The sequence below is a fragment of the Sciurus vulgaris genome (genome assembly GCF_902686455.1).
Source record: "Sciurus vulgaris genome assembly, chromosome: 3".
NCBI classification, from domain to species: domain Eukaryota; kingdom Metazoa; phylum Chordata; class Mammalia; order Rodentia; family Sciuridae; genus Sciurus; species Sciurus vulgaris.
Genome location: NC_136463.1, coordinates 1,696,454 through 1,723,586, shown reverse-complemented (window position 1 = coordinate 1,723,586; position 27,133 = coordinate 1,696,454). Strand labels below are relative to the sequence as shown.

Genomic DNA, 27,133 nt, shown 5'->3' with positions numbered 1-27,133 from the left:
CAAAGGCGAAGGAGGTAAAAGGCAGCGAGGAGGTGAGGACGAGGAAAAGAGCTGCTGTCCACAGAGGCACAGCTCACGCCCTGGGCACCCAGTGCTGGGAAACTAAGGCCAGGGCAACGTGTCCACGGCTGGCAGAGGTCGCGTGGCATCCGGGGAAGTGAGAAGAAGTTTGGATGAATCCCCCAGACACCTGGTTGCTCTCGGAGACCACCAGAGGAGCAAGCTGGTGGGATTTAGGACGCAGTGCGGGGAAGAGGAACGCCGGGCTCGCAAGCCTCTGCCCGGAGCTCGCTGAAGTCAGCGGAGCGCATGTGTCTGCTCCTGGAGAGGAGGACAGTCACTGGGTAACACTGGAGACAAGAACTACAGTGAACTCAACACTTTACACTCCAAGTTTTCTGAACAGTGTCCTGCAGTTTGGATTTGGACATAACCTCAAAGAAGATTAAATTTTCATGATTGTAATTTGTTAAGGCAGATTGATTTGTTTCCTTGAAAACTGATAATGTTGAATTTTCTTAAGAGAAATGTTAAGCCCACTTTGTTCTATTGATGTAATGGAGCTTATGGATAGATGAGCACATCTGTTTAAAGAAAAAAAAAGAGAAAGAAGGCTTCCCCGGCCTCAGCCTCCTGGGTCCGCCACGGCCTGCGGTGGCAGAGCGCTCCCGTTGTGGTGCTCTGCTCTTCCCGAAGCAGCACCGTGGTTCTTCGGAGAACCTCTGATTCTCGTTTGGATTGACCAGGTGGCAAGGTATCCCCACAGGGAAGGGGAGGCCTGAGCTGCCAAGCCCGCACTGGAGGCAGGGGCTCTGGGCCCTGAGTCACTTCTCTTGCCCACAAGCTCAGTGAGGGGCCTGTGAGCAGGCGCTGGGCCGGGGCTGTGCTGGCTGCGAGAACACAGGTCTTTGTCCTTGGAGCCACGATGGCCACTGCAGGGCTGTGGCAGCAGCCGTGGGTCAGAGCTGCCTTGGACACCTCCCTGGCACGGGGCTGGTATATATGAGGGAATCAGATGTGAGACCTCTTCCCTAGTCCAGGTGGAGGTGGAGGTGGCAGGCATAGCAAGAGTGGGACAGACTGGAGATTTAGGGGACTGGCTGGCAAGATTGGGGGTAGCTGGACTGGGCTGGAGGCTGGTGGAGGAAGGCGAAGGAAACAGGATGGCCCCAGCTCCCCAGCGCGTTAGCTGGAAATGCAGTGGGACAGTGACCCAAGGTGGGGAAGTGGGGCATGGCTGGGACCTGTCCGGGGGACAGATGGAGCCACAGCTGGGGCTCAGCTGAGAGGGTTGGGCAGGAAGTGCAGACGTGGACGCTGCCCTGGTCTACGGGGAGTCAGGGTGAGGCTGCGCCCACAGGCCCACATGCCCAGGCCCGTGCTCGGGCTCCCTGGAGGGACTGTGAAGAGTCAGCCCATCTGCAGTGGCACTGTGCTCCTCAGGCTGCTCCTTCCTGAAGCCTCAGTTTCCTGGCATGCAAGTTGGGGTCACCGAAGAACAGCCTGAGGAGCCGTGGAGTAGCCCTGGCTCAGCACCAAGAATGTACAATGCACCCTGGTGCCTGCGTGCTGCCAGCTGCTCCGGCCCTCTTGGGTGCTTAGGTCTGGAAACAGACTTCCTGTGCTTGTCCTGAGTGGGCTGGCTCTAGGGCTGTCCACGTAGGCTGATGGTTCTGGGTGGGGCAGGTGAGACACGTTGGCACGGGGGCCCCTTCCATCAGCAGCCTCGGGAGGATGGGCTGGCAGAGAGGAGAAGGTGGTCACGAGAAGTTCTGACACTTTAAAAATGCCAACCACACATGCCCTTCCCGGACTTCTCCTGGGGACCTGGAAAGCTGGCAGGTCAGGGCGCAATCATGGGACTTAGCAGGGCAGTACAGGGGTCTGGGCACACTTGCCGTGGGAGACTCTTCAGCCTGGGCTTGCTGGGGAGGCCACTGGAGGAGGCAGTAGGGCCAGAGAGCACTCTTGTCCATTCCTCCGCCACTGGCCGGGCCTTGGTCGGGGAGGGGCAGCGGGAGGTGCACATGCAGGGGTGCGGTGACAGTAGCAACAGCCGGGGCAGCAGTGCTGTGCTGAGGAGCCACAGCGGACCCTGTTTGAAAGAACAGGCTGGTCCTCAGGCCAGGACCAGCTGCCCAGCTCTTCCAGCGTTCTCAGGTGGCACATCAGCCTTCCCGAGAACCCAGTGACCCTTGCTTCTTTGACAAGTCTGACTCTGTGTGGTCTGGTGGGCAGACCTGCTCCGTGCCAGGAAGGGACCAGAGGTGCCAGCAGAGCTCGGCTCTCCACTTGTGGCCCACAGCCTGGGGGAGGCCCCTCCCAGCTCCGGGCCTCTGCTTCCCTCCAGCACTGAGAGGCTATGCAGGCCAGCCCCACCATCCTGTGGGCAGACAGTGGCCTGGCTCCCTGGCTCCCGGCTGTGACAACCTCAGCCCTGCCTGCCTGCTGAGCCACAATGGCCTGGGCTTCCCTGCGGTATCTGCAGGTAGCGGGTGGGGACTTTGGCTCATCCGTTCCTGTGCCTGTGTCGCAGGCATCTGTCATGCTTCTTCACCAAGAAGCACCCACATGTTCCATCTGCAGGTCCAGGCTGGTTACCCCACTGCTCTGGGGCAGAACTGTCACTCCCACTGTGTCCTCTTGGGCTGGGGGAGCGTGTTGCTCTTCCCTTCTAAGACCGGCCAGCTCAGAGGCTGTGCTTCCCAGGAGCAGAGTTTAGATTCCAGCCTGGTCCTAGAACCCAGTGCTCCTGCTCTCCACCTGGCAATTGCCCACACAGTCTGTGGCCTCCCCCCTTGTCCCTGCTGGCCACTGTCCCTAACACCTGTCCCACCACTCTGGGGTGGGTGTCCCACAGCTCTTTTCTCTTGTTTTCCACCAGGTGGCAGTGCAGGGTTAAGATCACCACCTTCCTCCCAGTCCTGGCCTGGGGTGGGCAGAGTGGCAGGAACTGATGCCAGGCGAGGGGCCCTGCGGCTGCGGCCACTTCTGCCACCAAGCAAGCCTATGCTAAATCCTAAATGCACTTCATCCTGGGTTTGAGCACATAGGCCGGAAGCCCCAGGCAGGTCCCTTGCAACACACGCACCCTAGGGCTCTCCTCCTAGGTAGACAGTCACTCAGCGTCCCAGACCTGCTCCAACCATGAGGAAACCCTCTCCTTGAAAGTGGCACTTAGGGCTCTAGCAAGCAAGCCTGTGTCCCTGCCGGAGGCTTGGCTTCTGTGTTCCTGACGCAGAATCCAGAGCATGGGGCTTTCCTGTGGGAACTCTAGGAACCAAAGAAGGAAGCGAGATTACAACAGGATCCAGCACCACCAGCTCCAGGCCTCCGAGTCCCGAGGTACAGAGGGCTTTGTTGGCTCCTGCAGCCACAAGGAAAGTCTCCAAATCTGGGTGAGAACCAGCAGCAGATTCCAGGGGCGAGCGGCCAAATCCTGCAGCATTCTCCTTTCAGCTGGCAGCAGAGAGACGTGTGCAAAGGTCACACCGAGTGGACCTCCAGTGACTGGGGTAAAATGCCATCTGAACCCATTCAGAGGCGCTCTTTTCCCCTGGGTGGAATCTGCTCTTCGCCTGGACAGCTGGGGAACAGCTAAAGTTTTCCATGAACCTCTAAAAAGATCTGTCTCTCCCAGCTTCGTGAGAAGAGGAGGAGCCTGCTGGGAAGTGGCATTCTCGAGCTTAACACTCACACTCTTTTTCAAAATCTTACTGGTTTCTGACCAGACATGCCAGGGATACCATCCCAGCTCTCCGCACTTCTCAGGGAATAGCGGCCCTGGCAGGAGTCTGCAGCCTTAGGAAACTACTGGACCCTCACTAGAAACAGCACCCACCCGTCTGGGCCCCCAGAGCTCCAGCATTAGCTTGGCTGGAGACAGGCAGAGCATCCATGCAGGGACTCGGCCAGTACCTCAAGCAGCCATTGGGCAGCTGTCCCAGCTGTGCCTGTCTGCATACCCCAGCCCAACAGCTTTGTCCCTAGGGTAGCCCTGTGGCCCACGAGCTGGCTGCATTGTGGCCCTGGCCTCAAGCATGGCTTCTGCACATGAGCCTCCAGACTTTCCTCAGGAGCATCTGACCAGGTAAACACTCCTTTCTCCTGCCGTGCCCACCCTGCTGGCTCTCCTGGGAGCTGGTGTTGTCTCCGCTATGTCTAGTCCCACAAGACAGCCCCCCTTTCTTAAGGTCCTTCAAGTACATTCTAGCACAAGCTGCAGAAGGGCAGCGCCACGGCCATGTCAGTCAGGCAAGAGGCTCTCGTGTTTCTGGAACACCTGCGCACACAGGCTGAGTCTTTGGGGTCCCACACCCAGGGACAGAGTCCTGCTGCTATGTCTGATGCTGAGCAAACACCGAGTGGCTATCCAGCATGTTCCCGTTAGAGCAGTCCAATGCGGTCCCACACGAGTGGACACACGGCCTGCTCCCCGTTCTAATCTGGAAGACCCCTCTAGACGAGCTTTCTCAGCAGGAAGAAACTGTGGCTTTTAGGTTGGGCAAAGGAAGAGGGAGGTGGGAGACTCAGCCCACCCAAGCACCAGAGCTGCCCCTCTGGTGGGAACTGCCCATCTCGTCCCTCTCCCACCTCCAGGAGGCCATGCCAGGCCCTACTGTACAATGACTGTGACAGGAGATGACCGGACAGCCTGACACCAGCACTACGCACGGGGTGCTTCTTGCCCCTCATTGGCGTTACCCATGCCATCTCTCATTTATCTGGAAACGTAGGCCATGCACAGGGGACATCCCATCTCTGTGTTGACACTACTGAACTGCTCTAAGGGGCACTGTCAACTGTCCAAATGTTTACTTGCAGTGTCATACAAGGGGCAGGTGAATCTGTCTTCAAAAGCTCTTGGGGTCCTAAGGGGGTTTTAGGATCTGCCGCAAGAAGAATAAGTCAGATTTTAGGGTTGAAGACAACATTTCAAAATCTGGCTTTAAATAAACATGGAATTAAAAAAAGAGAGTGAGCGAGCGAGCAAGGAGCCTCCAGCAGCCGAAATTAGAAGCAGCCAGCCCTGGGCAGGGAAGCCATCTGTGAGCTGCAGAGCAGCATGTAAATGTCTGGGCTTCTCACCCCCGGCAGGAAAAGCTGGTGACGGCAGGTACAGCTCTGCTGTCTCCGGTGTGGAAGGACCCGTGGGGACACGCTCAGTTGGTCGTCCTCCAACTCCAGATTCTGAAGAGCAGAATCCTTCTGGCCCATCCAGAAATGTCTTCAACCACTTCTGAAGCACCGTCAGTCATTTAAGGGGCAGAGTGATCAGAAAACAAAGATGACGTTTTGTTTTCGGCGGTAAATGAAGGATGGCAGTGGGTGTGAAGCCAAGTTCGACTCCCATCTACTGGGGGGGGGAGGCTAAGCGACCATCCAACCCTGAGGGCCCCGAGAAGCAGGTGCACACAGCCAGCGCACCGTGCTGGGCAGCTGCTACCCTCTCAGTGTGGTCAGTCACAGAAGTACCAACCCTGGCCAGTCTTCCTGTCCACCTAGTCACCAAGCAAGCCCAGCATGAGCCGGGTGCATACAGTCTCAGGTGGTCTGGACAGGGACGAACTTCCCACCCAGGCAGGGCAGAACTGTGCCACGGCACCCACATGCCCCTCATTCCAAACCTGGCTGTGGTCCCTCAGGTGCCATGCACTGAAGCCTCTCGCGAGGTCTAACCTGCACCCCTTCCGACTACCTGGCCTGGCTCTGCACACGTGGCCAAGGCAGCCAGTGCTGTTCCTCAGGCACACCTGTCCTTCCTCTGGATCCGGCCCTCTTTGCCTCACCTGGGCTGGCACAGGAGGGCCTGGCTGCAGAGGGCTCCATGGCAGGCCTGTCACCTGCGGGAGTTATTTAAGTCTGCATTGTCACTTAATGTATTCTGATAGGTAAGTGGGTGACCGAGCTGGCAGACACAGGATGACGCTGGGATGCAACAAGAGGAGGAGAAGCACCCGAGGAAGCTCAAGGCTCGTTCAAGCCCCTGTGCTCACCCCCACGCTGCCTCCCACGGCACCTGGAGTCACGCCGATGCGATGTGCAGGTTACATAAGGGGCTGGTTGCTGGGGAACCTCTTCCAGCAACCCCCGCCCCCTGCCAGGGCAGCAGGGCAGACTCCAGTGGGAGGCCACAGCCTGTCTCCCCACCCTCAGCAGAAAGCCCTCTGCCCTCCCAGCCTGGCCTGTTTGGAGGCTGCAGCAAGCCTGGGTTGGAACTTTCCAGGCCACCTCTCTAGAAGAGCTGACATTGGACCAAGCACAAAGGGCCCTAAAGGGCCTGGGAGGCCATGCCCACACCTTCTAGACATGGAGTCTCCTTGGAGACAGCTCGGAACTGTATCTGCTTCCCAGTTGCCCTCTGTGTCTCCATCCCAGGGGAGGTAACGCCAGAGGCCACTGGATGTGCTCAGATGGATCTGCCCCTTCTATGGTCAGAAATGTGGCCCATGTTGTGGTCAGGGAGAAAAGCCCTGGAACCAAGTCAGGTCATGGACAAAAAACTTAAGATGTGGTCAGGAACAAGGGTGGGGAGAGCCTACACCTGGGTGGCAGGAGGGAGAAGCCACCAGCTGGACCCACGTGCCCCATGACCTCAGCTCTAGTGGGCTGCACAGCCAAGGCCCTGAGGCCTCTTGCACAGCACAGGACCACAGGGGCTGTTCTCCAACTGCTGACCACAGTAGACACAGAGGGGATGCAGGGCCTAGCAGATTCCAGGTGGAGGGCAGGCATTCACCTCCAGATCCCTGCAGGCGAACTGGGGGCTTGTGTCCACACTGCTGCCTCCTTTCAATAGGCTTAATTCCACATCAGTTTTAGATTTGAACACTTACTACAAAGACAGCACCCCCCTGCCCAGTTTCCCCCACTGTTGACAGTGCCTTTGTCACAATGAAGTGAGCCGATGACGATTCGTTTCACTTCAGTCCATAGTTTATTCAGGTTTCTCTTTTACTGAGGGTCTTCTTTTTGTCCAGAATGCCTTGTGACCTTTAGTCTCGCTGTCTCCTTGGGCCCCCGTGGGCCTGCAGCTTCTCAGACTTCCCTTTTCTCTATGGCAGTGATCAGGGATTCTATAGCCTGCCCTCCGAGACTGGACAGGGGCTTGGGGGAGAATATGCAATAGGTAATGTGCCCTTCTTGTCACGTCACCATGACCTTTTGTTGGTGCTGCCCTTGTCAGCTGGCAGTGACAGTGACACTGGGTTCCTAGTCAGTGGGACTCCACCTCCCGAGGCACCCACTCTTTACAGGGCAGCCTCTAACCTGACTGTCTCCTCGGTGTCCTGTCTAACCCAACACACGAGGGCTCACCAGCTCCAGGTCCAGTTCTCCTGGCTCTTCGTGCCTCCACGGCCTGGCCTCAGCGCGTGGGGGCTGGGAAGGCTGTGAGAAGGGCCTGGAACCACAGCAGCCCCACCCTCCATGCAGGAGGAACTGGCTCCCGGAACTGTCTTCCTGATCAGCCTGCCAGCACCCTGTCTCGCCTGTCCTTCTTGCCCCTGGCAGGCCACGGCCTATGTGGGAATGAGGCCCTTCCCTTCATTCTGGACAAAGCGAAGGTGCTGGAGGCAGCGGTGACAGCCTTGCTGCCGGGGGAGAGAGCCCCCAGCCCAGCGTGCTCCTGCTGGTACGTGGCTGGTCGGCTGGTCTGAAGAAGGCTGCTGGCCGTCCTGTGGGTCTAGGAACCGGAAAATAACACTCCCCACACAGTGCTGCCTGGTGACCTGGTCCAGGGACCTGGTGTGCAGGGAAGTAGGCATGGGGATGGGGCGGATGTAGAGGACGACTCTCCTGGCTCTGCCCTGGAAATATGCAGACCTGCTCCTGTCTTCTGGCCTCTACTGCTCTGGAACTTGTGATCTCCAACAAGGGCCACCCTCTCAGACCAAGCTCAGTTGAAGTCGGGTGGGCAAGTCAGAAAACAGCTTAAGGCTTCGCTGGGTGGTCACCTCACAAAGGCCCTTCTGCTAAGCAAACCCCCCAATCGCTGTACTGCTTTGCCAGGGGAACAGCTTGCTGAGATGCAAAGGCTGTCATCCTGCAATTAAATCTGAGACCCCCCTTCCTACGTGACGTTGAGATGAAGCCACTTACATAACACAACTAAAAATAAACTGGTGGATACATGCATACTGACAATCCCCACCCCAGCCCCTCTCCAGAGCTGCCCACCCGATGCTGTTGACCTGGGGTCAGCAGCTAACGCACTGTGGGTCAGATTCAGGCCCAAGGTTTCTCCTGCCTCTGACCCTGCGCAGTACGGTGCAGGTGCATGGGGCAGCAGACCCTCTAGCTCAGAGCTGGGGGGCTACAGAGCTCCATAGCTACAGTGCCCCCTGAGGACACTCTGCCCAGAAGAGGCTGGGCACTCACAAGGGAGAGGGAAAGTGAGAAGCATGTGGATTCCTGTCTGTCTCTGCCCTCGGTGGTTCTTGATGAGGTGCTCACTTGTGGAAGTCTGCTCCCAGCCCTGCCCCAGAACCTGGACTTGTGCAGCCTTCCCCCAGTGCAGTGCAGGAAGACCCAGGCCCGGGCAAGGCAGTGGGCCTGGGAGGGTGTGTGGCTGGCAGTCTCTGTGGGCCTGGTGGTGACACCTCTGACTACTCCTCTTGAGAGGGTACAGGAAGAGCAAAGGGTCACCACTTTCACATTTGACATGGCTTCCTTTTGCTCATTGTGCAGTGGGTGTGCTGATGGGTGAGATCCTACATGTGGGCCAAAATTTTCTAGCCACGCTGATTGCCAAATTTTTAGTAAAATAAGTAGACTCCTCGGCCGCTCAACACTCTCAGAATCAGGGAAAAGGAACAAGGTGAGGTTTGTAAAGAGCTTTGAGTGTCTCCCAAATTAAAAGGGGTCAGGACAAAAGCAGATTCCTAAACACCTCGAGCTGGTGTGGGGGCTATCTGGAGATACCCAGTCTGTCAGCCCATCTACCACTCTCGGGACCTGAGTTCTTACCTTGGTACACAACCCCTCCACCTCACCACCCACACTGTGGGTGCATGTCCCTGGAGGCCAGAGTTGCAGAGCAGACAAAGGCAGGCCCTGACTGTCCTCCATGCCCAGGTAGTCCTGCCCTGAGCTGTGAAGTGCAAGGTGAGATGTGTGTTCATTCTCACTCTCTGCAGGGTTTCCAATGGCCTTCTTCTCGCTGCTGGCTTCTGTTCCAGGTGTCCAGCCTCCTGCCCAGCTGCTAGATGAAGGGTATAGGCCCAGGCCTGAAGGTGCTAGAAGGCAGGCTGGGTTCCAAGTTGGTCACTGAATGTGTGCTTCATCCCTGAAGAGGAGCAAGGCGACCACAGGGGGAGCAGCCAAGGAAAGTACTGCAGGAGCTTCCCGAAGGTGAAGTGGGCCACCTTTGGGAGCTCTTTTGGAAGGGCTCCCCCCCTCCTGTCTTGTGTCTTCTGGGAGCAGAAAGTGCATGGGAATTCTCCCCAGGCAGTGAGGCAACACTCCCTCCCCCGTTGCTGCTGCCAACCTCCATCTTTCCTTGGATAAGCAGGGACTCCTGCCACTATTGGCCCCTGACCGAGTTTAGGTGGGTGAAGGTCAGTCCTAGGGCCCTGTTGTTAACATCAGTAGGGTGCAGGATGCTTGGCACCATGCTGGTCCAGAGCAAGGCGAAAGAGATGATGAGGCTTGAGACTTAGCAGTCTCATGAGCCAATATACGTCCTCATTTGTGAGAGTCACTTTGAGCTGCCTTTCTGTCACTTACAACCAAAAGAATCTGAGAAAATAAACACACAGGGATGTACCCTAAGACACTAGAGGCAAAGAAGAAAAGGGGAAGGTGGGGGCCCGTTGCTGGAAGGAAAGAAGCCAAGGGAGAGGCCAGCGTCGCCCTGTGCTCCTGAATCCCACTTCCCTTTTCTTCCTCCACACGAAGCAGAGCTGGGCAGGGGGACCTGCCTGAGTCCCTGGCTGTCTGTCTAGGAGTCTGTCATCTGCCATGTGAATTTCCTGTCCTCTGGGTGCCTGTTCTTGCAGAAGGAATGAATGAGTGACTGGCTATCCAAGAATGGGATACTGAGAGAGATGTCAGGCATAATTAAAGGGGAACGTTCAGCTGTGGTGTTTTACAACGTAAGGCAAATAATTCCTCTACGTTCATCTAATTTATGTAAACATCTCTCTAAAGGAATCGTACTAGGCACCCCGTGTGCCAACACAGCCCTGGTCAGCTTCCCGGCAGATCCTCCGACGGCCTTCCTTCCCAGACCGCGAGGCTCCAGCCTCCCTCCCGGATCCTCTCCCCAAGCCCCCTCGCCTCTCCGCAGACGCCCGCCGGGTCTTCCCTCGCCCAGGGCCCTCTGGCCGAACCAGGGTCCACTCCTACGTCAAGTGCTCCCCGCCCGCCCCTCTCGGGTGCTGTCCCAGGAACCCTCCCCCGGGTCCTCGCCCAGGGTGCAGGTCCTCCCCCGTCCCCTCCCCACAGAAGACCGGCCGGGGTCACCGCCAGCCGCGCTGACTCACCCGCGAGCCCACGTTCCTGGCGCCCGGAGCTCGGCCCTCTCCCTCGTGGCGGGCAGCCGGCGCCTCTGGCGTCCGATGGCGGGACCCTCCGCGGCGCCAGGCCGCTGGCCCGCGGGCCGGCCGCCCGACGGCCGCCTCGCAGAGTGCCGCCTCCACGCGCGCTCGCGCCGGCGCCCCCCGCGCGCCTCCCCCACCTTCTGCTCCCTCTTCCTGCGCCACCCCGCCCCCGCTCCCCGCCCCCAGCCCGGCTGTCGCCTGGGCCCCCTCAGGCTGCGCCGGGGCCCCAGCCCGTGCCGCGCCTCCGCCTCCTCCTCCGGATCGACACCACCATTGGCCAATCGCCGCCTGGCTTTGGTCGCAGTGCCGCGCCCCTGATCCCGCCTCCCGCCCCCATCCCTGAAACTCACCAATGGGAAGGGCGGCGCAGGAGCGGGCCTAGCGGTTGCCTAGCAGCGACGAACGGGGCGGGGGTGGACGGCCGGGGGCGGCGATCCGGGCGCGGCGTGGGCGGGGCGCGTGGGCGGGGCCTGCGGCGGGGCGGGGTGCGCAGCGGCTATAAAAGCGGCCACCGCCAAACGCCGCGTTCTGTGGTTCGGGTCCGCGCGCTTCCTTTTTTTGCTGCTTCCGCGTCGTCGCTGCCGCCACCCGCGCCCCCGCTCCGGTCTGTGGTGCAGCCGGGACCCAGAATCATGTCGCTGTCACGCTCGGAGGAAATGCACCGGCTCACGGAAAATGTCTACAAGGTGAGCCTCCAGCGCTGAGCTGAGTTCGTCCTGGTGCGCTCGGGCCCGACCAGGCGACCCCGGGGCAGAGTAGTTGGGGCCCTCGGAGCTTTTCCTGCCGGGGCCTCGCGGTGCGAGCTTGGTGAGCCCAGTTCGGGCTGGTCACAGGTGTCCGCGCCCGCCATAGACTCCTCCGCCCGCCGCTGCCCGCACCGCCCCCAGCCTCTGCCCCTGGTGGGCATCCCCACCCCGACGGCGCTGCTCGGCCCCCGCGCGCCTCTCCGTGCGCCTGCCTGGCGTACTGGGGGACGGAGCCGCGTCTGGCCCTGGGAACCCTCGCAACCGGCCCGGGCCGCAGCGGACCGGAGTGGAGCTGGGGGCTAGGGGCAGCGTGGGGGCCCTAGGCCGCCGCGGCCCCGTTGCCCTGCGCCTGATTGGCGCGGTGGCGCGGTGGCACGGTGGGACTCTTCCTTCCAGGCGCGATTAGCCAGCCTTTGGGCACTTCTCAACAGGCTTTTCCTTTCCACAACTCCTTCCCAGTGTTAATGGACGTGGCCCAAGGTGGGAGGTCGAGCGCCAGCAGGTTGGATGGGTGGACAGATAATCCATCATCTTATGTAACCGCGGAGGGAGAAGACTAATTGTGTAGGAGGCTGACGCGCCTGCCTTTGCTTGTGATATGTGTTAAGAGTCGCATTCACATCCTCATCTGTGAAAATGACAGTTTCCCCTCTAAGCACCGCAGAGCCCCTGGAAGCTCCTCCACCCCTTTCCCAGTCGTGTTTGTGCCTTGTGTACACATGGTGTGCTCTTGGTTTTCTTTCTCCAGCAACACAGCTCCAGGCTCCTCATGGCACCGGTCCCACTGCAGTTCCCCAGGGCATTTTCTCAAGAGAAAATCCCTGTCCTGGCTGGTCCATGGTAGTCTTCTTACAAAAATGTGCTTTATTTCAAAACTGGGTCTGAAGGTTAAGTGAAAGGTTGGCAATTAGAGTAGCTGGTATTTGCGTGCAGTGGATGGTTCATGGCCACTGAATGGGATTGCGACCCACTCTCAGAGCAACAGTTTCTAATTGTATTAACCAGCCATGGCTGTGCCTTCTTAGCCAGTGGCCTGTGAAACCCTCTTAACTTGTTCACTCTGGCTGCCGACAGCCAGATGGAGGCTTCTGGGGTGGCCCCTTTGGTTTCAGTTGGAGTTCAGAGACAGATTATACTTTAATACAGCTTTTAATAAAGGCTTTAAAGTTGCAGCTACATGGGTCTGGAGGAATCCTTGGCCGGTGGGGGCATGGGGAGAGGGCTAAAGCAGCTCTGTAGCCATGTTTAGAGTTGCTGGTAAACAGGATTCAGAACAGTCTTTAGGGTTTTATGTTTGGGATCACGTAGACTCTGGCATATGTTTCTGGTCTTGTCGCTCTGTGGAAGCACATGCTGTCAAGGGAGGGAGGTTTATTAAATTATTAGTCATTAGTTCCTTTACGGTTTGCTCATTATTGCAGGAGGTGGAAGAGAATTGCTGGTCAGTCTTTTCTCTCCTATTTTTCTTGCTTTTATACTGAAATCATTAAACAGGAACTTTAATGATGAGATTCGGGAGGGTGCACGGTTTGGCTTTGCTCTGGGGGATCCACCGTCATCCTTAATAGTACTCATCACCGGGGCAGTCAGCCTGCAGGTACCACTCTGTGGCTTCACCCACATGCAGCTGTAATTCATCTGGACGTCTGAAGTGAGTTCTGTCACAGTGGCAGAAAAACTGTCAGGACCAGGGGTCCCTCTGGCTGCAGCCCAGCAAGTTTGGGGTCCACAATGAGCACGCAGGTTCTGTGTGTAGTACTTGGTGGGCCAGTGGTTGGTTTTTCCTGAGTGAGGCGGTGGTGATGAGCTCTCAGTGGATTTTGTGAGGTTGGACACAAACAGGCTGCTCCCCCCATGGTTCCTGCCCCAGTGACCAGCTCCACTCGCTGCATGGCATCATGTGTGGCTTTGCACATAGGTGTCCTTCTGGGGCTGACTTCTGAGTCTTCCAGTCCTGTGCTCTATGACTTCTCTGTGTTTGGGGGAGCCCACAGTGCCATGGCAGTACTAGTACAGGTTGGGCATGTTGGCTTGCTGGCCAGGTGGAAACCCGGCCCATCCTGAGGCACTGTCAGGACACAGCTGAAGCCACCCATGTGCTGATCTAGGCCGGTTGGGCTGGTCCAGGCACTGCAGGGCTCTGTGCTCTCCGGGGATACACTGACTCTGGCTCCTGCTGAAGCTGCTCCTGGTCCTGGTTTGGCGCTTGCAGAAGTGCTGGCAGTGCCTCTTGGAAAGGCCGGGCTGTGGCTCTGCTCAGGGTCACCCGCGATGCAGCTCAGCTGTTTGCCTTGGCCCTCTCACTGCCTCAACTGCAGTTCAGAGTGGTGTCTACCTTGGCAAAGAAGTCTTGTCCTTGGCCCTGCTGATTAAAAATTGAGAATAAAATGTACAGTTTGATTTTCTCCTGGAAGAATCCTTAAGGCAGACTTCGACCTCTTTCCTGGTGGCTCAGTTCCCTTGGGAGCCATGTCCTCGGGGAATTTCATGGAAGATGAAGAGGAGAAAAACAGGACACCTTCCTGAGGTCCACTGGGAACTCCCCCTCAGATCCTTGGGCCCTGCAGAGAACAAGAGAGTGAGGGAAGGAAGGCCCCTCCCTCCTTGTTGCAGGAGGCAGAGCCCAGAGCCAGCCCGACAGCCTTTGGATCTAGGGACAGAGTGCTGGGTGGGGGTGGGAGAGTCTACTGCCCCACCAGATGACTTATGTGCCATTCAGAATTAAGGGAGCCTGATACCTCAGGACCCTCCCTCCACGTGGTGTGCTCTGAGTGTCACTGCATGCAGAAGGGGGTTTCTGGAGCACCTGGCTGTGGCTCCTGGTGGGGCCAGGAAAGGTGGTCGGTTCTTGTGTTCTCATAGTCTTGTGTTTCTAGAGCAGCACTGGGTGACCCTAGACTCTTGAAGGTGAGAGTTCCAGCACCTTCTCTAGGGATGGTGCTGACTGCTTTCTTTGATGTGGCAGTGTGGGGGAGCAGCTTAGCAGGAGCAAGTCACTAGGTGCTGTTGAAGGAGCGTGACACCAGAGCTTTGGGTCAGCATGGTTGGGCTGGTCACCAAAGGCCATCCGATTGTTCTCACTGTGTAGGACCTGGCCTGGCTGTGTTGCAGCTGACCTTTGAAGATGGCAGGTGCCTCAGGGTTCCTGAAGCTGGTGTGATTGGCCAGGACTGGCCCAGGCACTCAGTAGAAGGGTCCACCTGCACAGCTCCCTGCCACATCCCACCCACTTCTCTTGGTGGGTGTTTTAGGGAGCTGTAGGCAGCCTGGGCCCCTGAACTCTGCAGCTGACTCACGCCACGATGGGACTGCCCCCTTTTTTTAAGTATTGCAGGCCCAGGAAGAGATGTGAAGTGGGGTCTGACAGGTCTGATTTGGCAGTGGCGCTCTCGGGTGTGAGTGCGCGTGCACGTGTGAGCTGTGTGCACACGTGAGTGGTGCTTTGTGTGTCCTTTGGAGGCACCTCTGGCCCCAGCCCCTCTGGTGCCATCTTCAGTAGGATGCCCCTTCCTTACCTTTAGCACCTGTCGCCACACGTTGCTGGCCTGACCACCAGCACTTGAGCCGTGGCTCTGGGATCCTGTCCCCTTCGTGGGGCAGCCAGGGCAGCAAAGGGCTGCTTGTTGGAGCTGGCCAGCCTTGTCCCCAGGTCCTGTCCTGGCTGATTCACAGGTGCCCGGTGCCTGGCATGCTGCTACGTGCAGCCGTCCTGTACTGGTGGGTGTGCCCGCTCGGTTGCAGGGGCACCGGGGCTCTGGTGTATAGCCCTCTGCGCTATCTGGTCTGGGTCCAGGCATGCTTGCTCATGCCTGCTGTCCAGTGGTTCTTGCCTCAAGTGAGTGACTTGTTGGGGAGTTCAGCTTGACCAGTGGGGCTGACTGGCCTTGATGTTCAAGGTCAGAATGAAAGCTGGTATTCTGGGCTTCCGTGGACACCATTGGCAGGGGAGAGGTGGGCACTTCAGGAGCTGTATTTTTCTTGTTGAACTGAGGCATCCGCAGGTCCAGGCATTGAGGGCTGGGCCCTGCCCCATGGCCACCCTGAGCACGAGGAGGCCCACTGAGCCCAGCTCACCCTTCTCTCTGGTCGGTGCTCAGGGAGCACCCACAGCGTCACCATAGGATGGGAGGGGCAGGTCTGGCCTGCACCGCATGGCCCCACTCAGCTTCACATTGCTCTCTCCCCTCTGGTTACCCTTGACTGGCATCGCCTGTGGCTGTCATTGTGGGGTGGGGACACCAAGGCAGTTGGGTGAAGGGGAGCCCCAGGCCTGGCTCACGGGTGGCTGGCTTCTCCTCTTTCTCTGCCCGGTACACTGAGCCAGGACCTGCCTGCACCGCCCGCCGTCATAGCAGTGCTCTTTGAGGCCTCCCGGTGGAGAAGCCTGTGTTCCCGGGAAGGCCTGCACTCAGGTGGCAGAGTGGCTGTCAGCCTCCCCCGCACAGCGCTGCGCTGCGATCCGCTGCCTGCGCTGGAGTAATTGCAGCCGGGCGTGGACCGAGCTGGCACCCTCCTCCAGCCTCCTGCCACCCCTCAGCTCTGAGTCATTTCTGGCTTCAGATTGTACTTCTCCAGCTGCAAGATGACTGGAGGGGCCTTCACAGTGGGGGGGGGGGGGGGCACAGCTGTACCTCTGAACCGTGCTTGGTGGCCCTAGCTTCAGGTTCTTCAAGGAGTGGCCTGGGTGTCCCAGGCTCCTCATATGGAGAGTCCTTACCCTGCCACGTAGTGTACCCCCGAGACCCATGTTTGCAAATTCAGGACCCACTTGGCTTGATACCTAGGGGCTTACTGATTCCTAGGGCCTGGAACAGAGGCCAGGTTGTGACAGGGACCCATCAGTACTTGGGGGTGAGGGAGTTCCCTTTTTCCAGAGTGAGATCTCTGGAGAGGTCACATGGGAGTCACTGTCCACCTTTGCTGTGAGTTTACTCTCTTCAGCTGTCAAGAGTAGTGGCTCAGCCGTCCTCAGTTCCTGGACATGGTGGCTCAGGTACAGGCTGGCCAAAGCAGATGTTAGTGGGAAACACTTTGCCTGATGAGGCCTGGGTGCTTTTATGATCGGGGCTTTGTCAGGGAGACCAGAAAGCCCAAGTGGGACAAGAGTGGCAGGGGTGGCCTGGGGATCGTGGGAAGAGAACTGCGTGGGAGCCCCCTGTGTGAAGTAGCATCCCCACGCTGGTCAGCTGGTAGGGGGCTGAGCCAGGCCCTGGCGTCCTGGTGCTGCTTGCATCCTGTGCTTCAGCAGTCCCTGGCATCCTGGGCAAGATGGTCAGCTCCCATGTCCTCGCTTCTCATCAGTAGTTCAGGGAGGGGATAGAATGTTTCCTGGCACATAGAGTTCTGGGTCAGTAGTGGCCAGGGCTATCAGCACGTGGAATGGAAAGTTCTTCAGAGAACAGTCAGTGGAGGTAGGGACAGCCAGCCCATTCTTGTGTGCAGAAGGGCCTGTGTTCCTGTCTGGGGCAGCAGCTCTTGAGCCTTGACCCGAGGTCACTGGGGAGACGGCTGGTCCCAGAGCCTTCCAGGACCGCCTTCTGGTTTGCTCATCAGTAGTTTCTCTTCCAGCAGCAATCCTAGCCCTGTCGGACCTGGCCAGTTTCCTCATGGGGAGGACAGCTCAGGGAGTGGCCGGGCAGTTGCCTGGACCCTTGTGTAATCAGTGGTGACGAGAGGACTGATGGTGGGGCCTCGTCACACTGGTCGGGGGACGGCCCAGCAATAGTCAGCTCAGCTGCATAACCCAGTGTCCCAAACTGATGGCTGATGCAGCAGTTTATCCTCTCAGTCCCCCAAGGCCCAAGTCTGGGCTTAGGTGTGGCCAGGTTGCTTCCTCCTGAGGCTTCTCTGCTGGGCTCGCAGACAGATGTCTCCTCCGGGTCCTTGTGTTTGTGTCCTAGCCTTAAGGTAGCCAGATTGGCTTAGCTTAGTGACTCTTGATCTCTTTAAGGACTATCTCCAGCCAGGCACCATGGCACAGGCCTGTAATCCCAGCAGCTGAGGCAGAAGGATCATAAATTTGAGGCCATCCTATCTCCAGGTACAGTCACCAAGGTGCTGGGGTTAGGGCTTTAGCATATGAGTTCTGGGAGGGGCACAGTTCAGCCCGTCCACCTTCTGCCCTATGGAGGAGGTGCACTGAGCTGGTTTGCCATAGGACAGGCCTAGGTGCTGTCTGCCCTACTGGTGGTGACCTATCCACTGGTCCTATTTCAAATCCCTTCCAACTTCAATAAAATTGCAGTCCTGTCTTGTGACGGTGGATCCCAGGCCCACACTGTGGTGTCATCATACATACTCAGCTGGGAGCATGGCTTCACCTTGAGGTTACCCACAGACAAAGTGGTTTGAGTGTGCACTTCCCCAGGACAGGCTGGACTCCCAGGGGGGAATTCTGTGACCCAGGCCTGCAAGGCTTGCTGGGGCCTTTTTCTCATGGAGGTTGGGATGGACAGGACTTGCTTCTCAGACAGGAAGGACATGGCCAGGCTCTTTGGTCCCATATCTGGCCCCTGCTATTGGAGTGACAGGTGGTATCCACTTCCTATGGAGATTGCTCTTGAAGTGGGGCAGGAATTACAGGCCTGGCTTCCACCCTCACTCTCCTGGAATCCACCACCCAAACCCCGCAGTGTGTGCCCACATCAGACTTCCCTGGGTGGGGCCTAACTTGGGTGCCTGCCATTCAAGGCCCTGGGTGTGGCTTTTGCCTTTAGGGACCTCGCCTGGGGACCTCATGCATGAGAGGTCAGACTTGGTACCTGAGAGGTGCAGACCCCTGGACAAAACTGGGTGTGTGAGTGCAGGTTTCAAGGGCCTCTGGAAGGAAAGTAGGCACTTGGGAGCTTTGGGGTCCTGCAGGTCTGAATGCCCGTGTAGCAGCCATGTGGACCTTGTGCCCTGCCTGTGGAAAGCCCTGCTGGAGAGTTGTCCAGAACATAGTCCCTTGTGGTTTCCATCCAAGATTCGGCTGCAGCCTCAGATGGTCTCTCCTAGGCTTCCCAGATGCTGCTGGTGGGGCAGGCAGGGATGAGGGAGGAAGACCTCTCTTGGACCTCTGCTGATGGGAGTCGACCTACCTGTCACGTCTGGGCACCTGGCCAGAGACGTGGGAGCTGCTCTATGAATGATGGCAGCCCCTCCAGAGGGACGGCAGAGCCGCTTTTGCCCAGGCCCCGTCAGAGCCTGTGGTGTGGCACGGCGCCATCCCCACCGCCCTCCGGGTCCCCTTCTGGCTGCAGGAGGCCTTGGGCTCTGCTGTCCACCCATCTGTCTTCTCTGTTATGAGGCTTCCTTTGCAAACCTGGTGACCCCTTAGCCTCCCTTTTCTGTGTTCCGAGTGGTCAGGGCATCTCTTCCTCCAGGAAGGTGCTGGTCTTTTGGACTTGGTACCTGCTGCAGAGCACTCAGAGGCTGCTTGGGAGACCTCGGGCTGAGGTCTGGGCTCACGAGTGGGAGCAGCCCGTGGAGAGCACGCATGGCTGTGTGGCCACCGCGGTCTTCCTCCTCACTGGTTCCTGCTGTAACAGAGGCTGAGTGCCGGCCAGGCAGGGTGCAGGGTGGGTTGCCCTTGCTCTCCTTGGAGCTGGAGCCTGCAGGCTTCTGCCACCTTGACACCCTTCCTCACACCAAGGACCCTGTTCTTTCTGGAAGTGCGCATCTGTCTCCTCACTTTCTGACACACACTCCCATTCCTGCCTCTCTGACGGTGACCAGGTGAGGTGCGGCTCAGGGCCTGCCTCCTCCAGGCAGCCCTCCCAGCGCTTGCCAGGCTCACATCTGTAATCCCAACAATTCAGGAGGCAGAGGCAGGAGGATTGAAAGTTTGAGGCCAACATCAGCAACTTAGCAAGACCCATCTCCTAATAAAAAGTGAGTAAAAGGGCTGGGGATGTAGCTCAGAGGTAAAATACCCCTGGGTTCAATCCCCAGCATTCCCAGTTTTTAGAAGATAACCCCCCCCCCCCAGTTTTGCTTGTATTATGAACAGCACTCTGGCCCAAGATCCTGAGCTATCAGTGCTCCTTGTTGGGGAGGCCCTAGCAGGTGGTCCCCTGGAGGATGGACGCCACCCTCTCTCCACCTACACCCCCTGCATGGGGAGACTGAGCTGTATCCTTATGACAGTTAGCCCTGGGAAGTCTTCCAGGAAAGCCTGTCCACACACCACCCATGCACTGGACGTGTGGGCCACAGGCTCCTGGGCTGGGCTCCATCAGTTCCTGTGTGTCCTTGTCCTGCCCACCCTTCTGGTCCCGGGAGCCTTGGAATCCTGGGTAGGGTTGCCGTGATGCCTTGGGGCCTGTATCTGCCTGCACAGCCATCTTACCTGGGCAGTGGCACCATGGGAGACCCGGATAAGGTCCCTAGGGCTGCCAGCCGGGAAGCTAGTACTGTTTCTGCTGCTGAGTTCCAGCAGTGGTGGGGCGACTAGGGGGTCATGAGAGGCAGGCCAGCAGCCCTGGGCTCCTGGGAAGCTGCCCTAGTGCTTGCTGGAAGCAGGTGGGCAGACGTGGGGCCTTCCTGTGGGAGCCTCCTGGAGCAGGTTGCCTCGCCCTCAGTGCTTTCTGACGGTTGCTGAGTGTGCCTTCTGAGGGATGGCCTGGGTGCCGTCGAGGAGAGAGCCCTTTGGGTGGCCTAGTGCTGAAGCAGGACTTGGCTCCACAAGGAACTGGGTCAGGGCAGGCCCCCTGAGGCCCTAAACCTTACTTTGGCTTCCTGTAAGGTGGGTCTGGAGAGAGTCCTAGGCAGCCAGGTCTCGCCCGGTGCCCCCGGCCCCAGTGTTCATGGGCAAAGAGGAGCTGTGTCTCGCCTCGCTGCACGGGCAGGTGGTGTTCACGTGCACCTCGTACACACGTGCACAGCACACAGACATGGCCAGACGTCCCTGTGTCTTTTGCTAGGTAATGCTGGATGGGGACCGTGGCAGGAGCCAGGGCCAAAGAGTGGACAGAATCCTGGGCTGGCAGTCATGGACCTGGCGCAGGAGCCCAAGGGCAAAGTCCCTTGGCGGACCTCCTTTCTATAAATACTCTGGCCCTCTCCCTGTTCCCTTGAGTAGGGGGAGGTGGGGATGGCTGCTGTCTGCCCTTTGTCCTCACTGGCCTGGCAGATGGTCACTCTCCAGGCTGTCCAGTGGAATCTGAGGAGCCTCCTCTTTATGCTTGTAAAGAGAACAGATCCGTGAACCTGCTTCTCTCCACAGCCCAGCAGTTGCTCTGGCTGTCCTCCATGTGGGGTTTGTGTCCTTTCCTGGGGGAGGAGGTGGTTGGGGTGAGGTAGTTGAGGTAGGCACCTGCAGGGGCTGAAGAGGCCCCTGGGCCAGGAGTCAGCCAGGTGGGCCTGGGGTGTGCTCACCCTTGGGGGCTGTGAGGCAGGGTGCAGCAGCCTCCACTCTGGGCCTCCGAGGGCAGGTTGGGCACATCTTGGTTTTCTCATAGGGGCAGCTTGGCCCACTAGCTCAAAATAATGGAAAGATCGGATGGACTTGGGAGCTCAGAGAGATGTCCCTTTTGCCAGAGATGGATCCCTGCAAGAGAGGTTGGTTTTTTTTGCCAATCACTGGGTCCCTCCCATGATGACCCAGAGGAGGGGTGGTGACATTCCCCTGGAGCACCAAGACATGGCTCCACAAAGGGCCCACTCTTCTGGCCAGGGCTGGGCCTTGTATGCAGAGCTGGAAGGAGGAGTTGGCCTTCCTCAGCAGGGACTGGCCCCCTCGGAGTGTCAGCTGAGGGTGTTCTGCCTCTGCCACTGCCTTGAGGCTGAGACAGCAGCTCCTGTGTATCCTGGATGATTGGCCCCTCAGCAGACGGTGGCCATGGCGTGCCCAGGTGGCCTGGCTGGCTCTCTGTGCTGCTCTGCCCACCTCTTCACATCCTTGTGTGTTAGCTCAGCTGCTGAGGAAGTGGAACCTCAGGGACCCTTCTGTCTTGGCCCTGGGTGGCTCTTGTATTTTCTCCTGTCACTCAGGATGTTAATGGGGCTCAGGATCCTCTTGCTCCTGGGTGACACTGGGGCCACGAACCTGGAGCCAGACTCTTTGGGATCTCATGAGCAGGGCCCTCTGCGGCCAGCTCTTCCCAAATGGTGGGAAGCACATCTGAGGCAAGTCAGTGCATGCGTGTGCACAGGTGAGCCTGCAGGAGCCTGCGGACACCCGCACCGGAGCACCTTGATCAGTCACATCACCCTGCTGGGTTTGCATCCCACCTCTGTGCGGCAGTCCCCACCTGTGGCACTTTTCTGTATCAGGGGTCTGGGGCGCAGGTCTTGCACATGCTGCTGGGAGCCCAGAGCTCATTCCCTTCCTCCCAGCACTCTCAGGGCACTGATTATGTCCATGCCCCCAGACTCCACACCTGGCTCATCCCATTACCTACGGGGTATCCCTGCCCCATTCCCAGGCACCCCTGGGATTCCAGTGGTACAGACCCCTGGTCCCCAGCCTGTGTGCAGCACACCATACCTGCCAGTCCAGATCAGAGGCCTGCATGTGCCCCCATCCTACCTGCCTCCACTTGGCAGTGCCTATGTGCAGCCCAGGAATCCAGCCGCGTTGGAGCCGCCTTGCCTCCCCGTCTTAATCAGGATTGAGCAGCCTCCTGGGGTGCCTACTAATGTCCCCCTGGGCCCTCCACTAAAGTCTGAGCAGTCAGTTGACTGACAGTACTCTGCTCAGACCCCCAGCCCCCCAGCTTCCTGTCCTGTCTGGGTGAAGCTACCACCATTGGAATGCCGCCTCCCTTCCTGTCTTCACTCTGCTGCCAAGCCTCCTGGCCCCGCCTGTGTGTGTGACCCCTTTGCGCCTTCCCTCCGGAGACACTGGCTCTGTGGGGCTTTGCCTGGCTGGGTGGCTGCTGCATCCTTACTGTGCACGTGGGCGTTAGGATGGCATGAGTTGGTGTCCACACCTGTGCAGTGTCCAGGAAGGCAGGGCCACCTGCCCTGTGGACTTGGTGAGCAGCGTGGTCACGTTCCCGGTGTGCAGGTGTCCCTGCTGCTGAGCTGTGGGCCCTGGTGTGGCGGGGAGGGGTCCCCAAGCCCAGGACTACGCGCAGCTATGGGTAGGTCAGAGCTGAGCCTCTGTCCCCAGGAACATAGGTCTTAGTGCTGCTACCCCTCAGGGCAGGTGGTGGAGTGCGTGTCAGTGCGTTTTCTGGAGCCAGGTCCCATGTTGTAGAGTGGTGTTCTTGTCCTCAGATGCCTTTCTCACCTGCCCCACTGGTGCCCTGTGGCCTAGACAGGAGCTGAGACAGAACTGCCCCCGCCCACAGGTTGTGGTTGGGTGGGCGGAGGCCCCACAGCCTCCCGCACAGCAGAACCAGGCAGCTTCCCTTCCTCTTCCTCAGGAAGGGTCAACCTCCCAGCGTGGCAAGCCACCGGAAGGCTTAGGATGTGGCCAGACAGGGTTTTCTTTCGGAGTTGCTCCCGGGGCCCTCCCTGGCTGGGTGACTGTCGATAGTTGGTGTGTGTTATGCTGGTAGAGTTCTCATTTGGCTCTGTTTGTGTGCGCCTGTTTTTATGCCTTGTAATTAAAACATTTATTTGGCCTTCACAGGGAAAATCTAATTTCTTGAGTCTAAGAACTGCTGATATTGGCAGGAGACTGCAGTCCGTCAGGCAAACAGATCCGGAGCCTGTTGGATTATTCATAGCGTGGTATTTGCAGATCAGGCTGTGGATCGTGCTAATCAGAGTTGATGTTTGGTAATTGATGTGTTGAGTTAGGGTTTTAGCGTGGGGGGCGTTGCTGAGCGTTTGTGTGTGGCCGGCAGGCAGCCTCCTAGGGCTGACTCAGCCCTGCCAGCTGGGCAGTGGCGCCTGGGCAGCCATGCATCTGAGTGCGATCTGAGTGCTGTGTGGCCCAGGGTGTTCCCTTGCTGCTCTGCAGACACCCTGTGCACGTGGGTTTGTGCCTGCCTCGTGGTGCAGATGTGAACCACAGGCTCAAGGTCACTTACCTGAGGGTGTTCGGCAGGTCTCGAGTGGGGATCGGAAGTTAGTACCCACCCTGGACTTCCTCCCTGTGACTGGGCACCCCAGAGTCATGGGTGGACACACTGGTGACACCACTCTTCTCTACTCTCTTCCAGACCATCATGGAGCAGTTTAACCCCAGCCTGCGCAACTTCATCGCCATGGGGAAGAACTACGAGAAAGCTCTGGCAGGTAGAGCAGCAGCCCTGGTCTGTGGGTTCACCATCCCTGACTTTGCAGGCGAACTTCAGCTCAGCCCCTGGGGCCTGGGTGGAAGCCGTGGGGGTCAGTGTCTTCCAAACAAAACCCCACTGGAAGCCTGAGCTCTGAACGTGATCCAGCTCCTGGTGACTACACCTCCTTGCTGTTGGGCAGGCCTGCCCGGAGCTACGGATGTCTGTCCTTCGGGATTACATGGAAATTAAGATTAGGGTGTATAGGACGCCACTGGCACTCTGGTGGCCTTAGATGGGGCCTGCAGCCTCTCCCTGGTGAGCAGACCCCTTGCAGCTTCTACCTCAGGATCTAGGGGTGGCAGTGCTCAGCCCTTGAGTTTACGGGCTCCTCGTGATCCTCTGTGCCCAGGGACGGGATGCTGGTGGGGCCTCCCACACCATTGGGCCCTATGTGTGTTTGGTCTTTCCAGCCAGCAGGACCAAGTTGTGCTGTTTGGAGACCCACTCTCCCTGGACTCAGGAGGGGGAGTAGCAACAGTCTCCATGATGTCACTGGGCCACACCAGGGAGAAGCCTTTCTTTTTAGAGTGTAGGAGTGTCCCATCGTCCTCAGCTTGTTGGAGCCAGTGGCATTGGCCAGTATTGCAGGGCCTCCATGTTCTGGGTGGCCATGAAGGGGACAGGGCTCCCTGAAGTGCCCCCTGCCTACAGCGTGCACATGGTGGCTTCAGTGGGGTGTGTTGGTGCACACCTGCAGCCCTAGTGACCCTGGAGGCTGGAGCAATAGCATCGCAAGCCTGAGGCCAGCCGGGCCAACTTAGACCCTGACTCAAGGTGAAAAGGCTGGGGAAGTAGCTCAATGGTAGAGCAACCCGGTGTCAATCCCCAGTACTGCAAAAAAAGAGAAAAAAGAACATGTTGCAGGGTCCCCTGTGGCTGCCAGGGAGGCTGCATTCATCCCGCTCTGCCCCTCGGCATAGCCCCAGGGGCCCACAGAGGCCCAGATCACAGGGCTGCTGCCTGCTGGTGCACATGGATTCTGTCCTGGCCCCTCAAATGGAGAGTCAGTTTGCAGGGTCTTCAGGACACCGTCCCCTAGGAGGAGCCCCTTGGGCACGGAAGTGGTACCCTGAGCCTCCTGGGGGGGTCAGTCTGCCTGCCCCCTGCTGTGGTGCCACTTGCCCGAAGCTTGCATGTGTCCTAAGAGGAGCTGCCTTGGGCTGAGTCTCACTAGGCAAGAGTCTTCTGGGTGGAGCCAGGAGGGGAGGGTTCCAGCTGGGCTTGCCCCTTGTCTTGGGCACAGCACGCTGCAATCTGATTTCCCAAGCAAAAGTCATTTCCAGACACCTTGAATGGCACCAGCCTCTCATTCCCTAGTGGAGTGGGACTCGGATGTTGTGGACCAGTAAGGGCTGGGGCGCCTGCTGACCAAAACCATGGAGGAGTCTTTTCTACTGTTGTGTGGCTCTCCCCTGGCAGCTGGATTCTATCCCCAGGTGTCCTGCATTCTGGAAGTGGTCACTGATACCCTTTCCGTGGATCTCAGCAGCGGCCACAGCCTGTAGTTCCCACTTTGATTCGTGCCCTCCAGTCTTTGTTGCCCAGGCATGAGTTTCCTTCTGGCCTTTCTGCCCCTCCTCGCAAGGTTACTGTGGCTGTGGACATTCAGAAGGGTCACTTCCTCTTCCTGTTTTCCTTGATTGTCTCACAGGACTGAGCTCAGCTGCCCAGGCCAGCAGCACTGCCTCAGCAGCGCTTGGTCTCCCTAGTGCTCGGCTTCTGCTTCTTTTTGTCCCATTCACTTTAAGAAGCCCCTACTCCCAGGCAACAGAAATGCCACGGCCCCTGGTACGTGACCCTGTGCACAGAACGACTTACGTGCACTAAGTTGGGAACCATGACTAAGATGTGGTCAGTTGCTGGGAACTGGAGCCATGCTGCTGCCACTGGGCCCTGCTCCGTGTGCAGCCTGGGAGGTCCCTCCCCACATGCAGGGATCCAACAGCCACCCCAAGCATTGGAGAGGGTCCTGCCAGTTACCAGGAGGAAGCCCAGGCTGCTCCCCTGACTGGGGTGGGGTCAGCAGGGCCAACCTTTTTTTAACTGCTGGTTAAATGGGCCTTCCCTCAAGGTGACAGACATGAGACATCTCTGGTCTAACGGGCCCAGGGATGCCAGGGGCTGCTCTGAGCAGTGGCCCACTCCCGTTAGGCCCTATTCTGGGATCCAGAAACAGAAGAAATGGCTCGCTCTCTCTGGTTCGGCTGGTGTCTTAGAGCAAACCGCAGCTTCCTAGCCCCACGTTTGTGGTGTCCTGCCCGGGTCGCCTCTGTGTGAAGTGCACTTAAAGCAGAGCCCCTCCCCCTCATCAAACAGCACCAGGCGGGAGTAGCTGGACCTGCACGGAACACTGTGTTCTGAGAACTGAAAGGAGCCTTTGCGATTGGAGTGAAATAAGAATATCAACAAGAAGCAGGGTGACGTCTGAGGTAGGATCCAGCTGGAGTGCTCTTAGAGTGGTCCAGCCACAGGCAGGAGCTGGCCTGAGCTGCAGTGGCCGTTTCTGCTGCAAGCACCTTGCATGGGAGGTAACCGCTCTCTCCTTTCCTCTCAGGTGTGACCTTCGCCGCCAAAGGCTATTTCGATGCCCTGGTGAAGATGGGGGAGCTGGCCAGCGAGAGTCAGGGCTCCAAGGAACTCGGTGAGCCCCCAGGCCCCACAGAGCCTCATGGGCCCTAAGTTGTAGGAGGAACCCCGGCGGGTCTAGAGTTTTGTCTTGTACCTGGCCCTTCTTCAATTTGGGATATTTTATCTGCCAAATAAGAAAAGATTAAAATGACAGCACCCTCAGAGCTGGCGAGGGGCACCCTGTGGAACGTGGGTGCACCAGGTAGTCTGCACTGCATGGGGCCCCTGGACCCCGAGGAGCGCCTGGGCTGAGGAAGCGCACACAGCCCCGCTGACATTGGTCGGTAGAATTTGGACAGTGACCCCATGAGCTTGTGTGGCAGGTTACTGGGCTGTTGGCATTTGCTGACTTTCAGAATCACTCCTGCCGTGAATTAAGAGACAGGGGTGTAAGCCTTGGGGGCATGACCCCCAGATGTGCCATGCGTGCCTGTGCCTCGTGATGGGGAAGGGAGGGATCCAGTGGGTGAAGACTGGGGCTCCCAGGCAGAGGGCTCTCTTCTTTGTGCTCCTGATTTGTGAACCTTCGAGGAGGCGCGCGTGTTACTAACCCGATCCGGGGACGCGCTGTGGAGGTCGCAGACTCCTGACGGTGGTGCAAGCCGAGCCTTGGGTGGAGTCGTTTCTGTGCTTTTCCTGACTCGGCACTGGTGCTGATGTGGCTGAGGGATTCCCTCCCTCACAGGGATGCTGTGGCCACAGGGCGGACCTGGAGCAGCTGGGTCTGGGCTCAGTCGCAGCTCTGGGGTGGGCTGTGACCAGCAAGTTGGTCTTGGACCAATGAGAAAACCTAACCTGGCCAAGAGCCACTTGGGTTCTCCCAGCCTCGGGCACAGAGGATAGACTTTCTTCACCTGGTCTCCTTATCCCTGGAAGCTTCCCTGCCGTCCTGGGGTCGGTCCTCAGGTCTGGCCAGCAAGGGTAGCAGGTGCAGATGCTCAGACTGGAGCAGGCTGATGTGGGCACACAGGATGGGCTGGCTCAGGCTCCTGACTGTCCTCAG

At 58.4% G+C, this 27,133-nt stretch overlaps 2 protein-coding genes across 5 annotated transcripts in view; one reads left to right on the top strand and one right to left on the bottom strand.

Moving 5' to 3' along the window:
* Positions 1 to 369: 369 nt before the first annotated feature.
* On the bottom strand, positions 370 to 11,175 carry LOC306658426 (uncharacterized protein; the record flags this gene model as incomplete). Its single annotated transcript, XM_079135368.1, has 5 exons — positions 370 to 2,095; positions 3,137 to 3,273; positions 5,089 to 5,239; positions 10,485 to 10,880; positions 11,062 to 11,175. 5 exons carry the CDS (start codon positions 11,173 to 11,175, stop codon positions 1,844 to 1,846), a joined length of 1,050 nt encoding a protein of 349 aa, XP_078991494.1. The 3' UTR covers positions 370 to 1,843.
* BAIAP2 (BAR/IMD domain containing adaptor protein 2) overlaps positions 11,081 to 27,133 on the top strand; it is a 62,182-nt gene continuing 46,129 nt past the window's right edge. For all 4 annotated transcript variants that reach the window (XM_079133431.1, XM_079133434.1, XM_079133433.1 and 1 more), the window contains exons 1-3: positions 11,081 to 11,227; positions 23,383 to 23,458; positions 26,057 to 26,143. In XM_079133431.1, the coding sequence (XP_078989557.1) occupies positions 11,174 to 11,227; positions 23,383 to 23,458; positions 26,057 to 26,143 (217 nt within the window). In that variant the 5' untranslated portion in view covers positions 11,081 to 11,173. The remainder of the gene's footprint in view (positions 11,228 to 23,382; positions 23,459 to 26,056; positions 26,144 to 27,133) is intronic.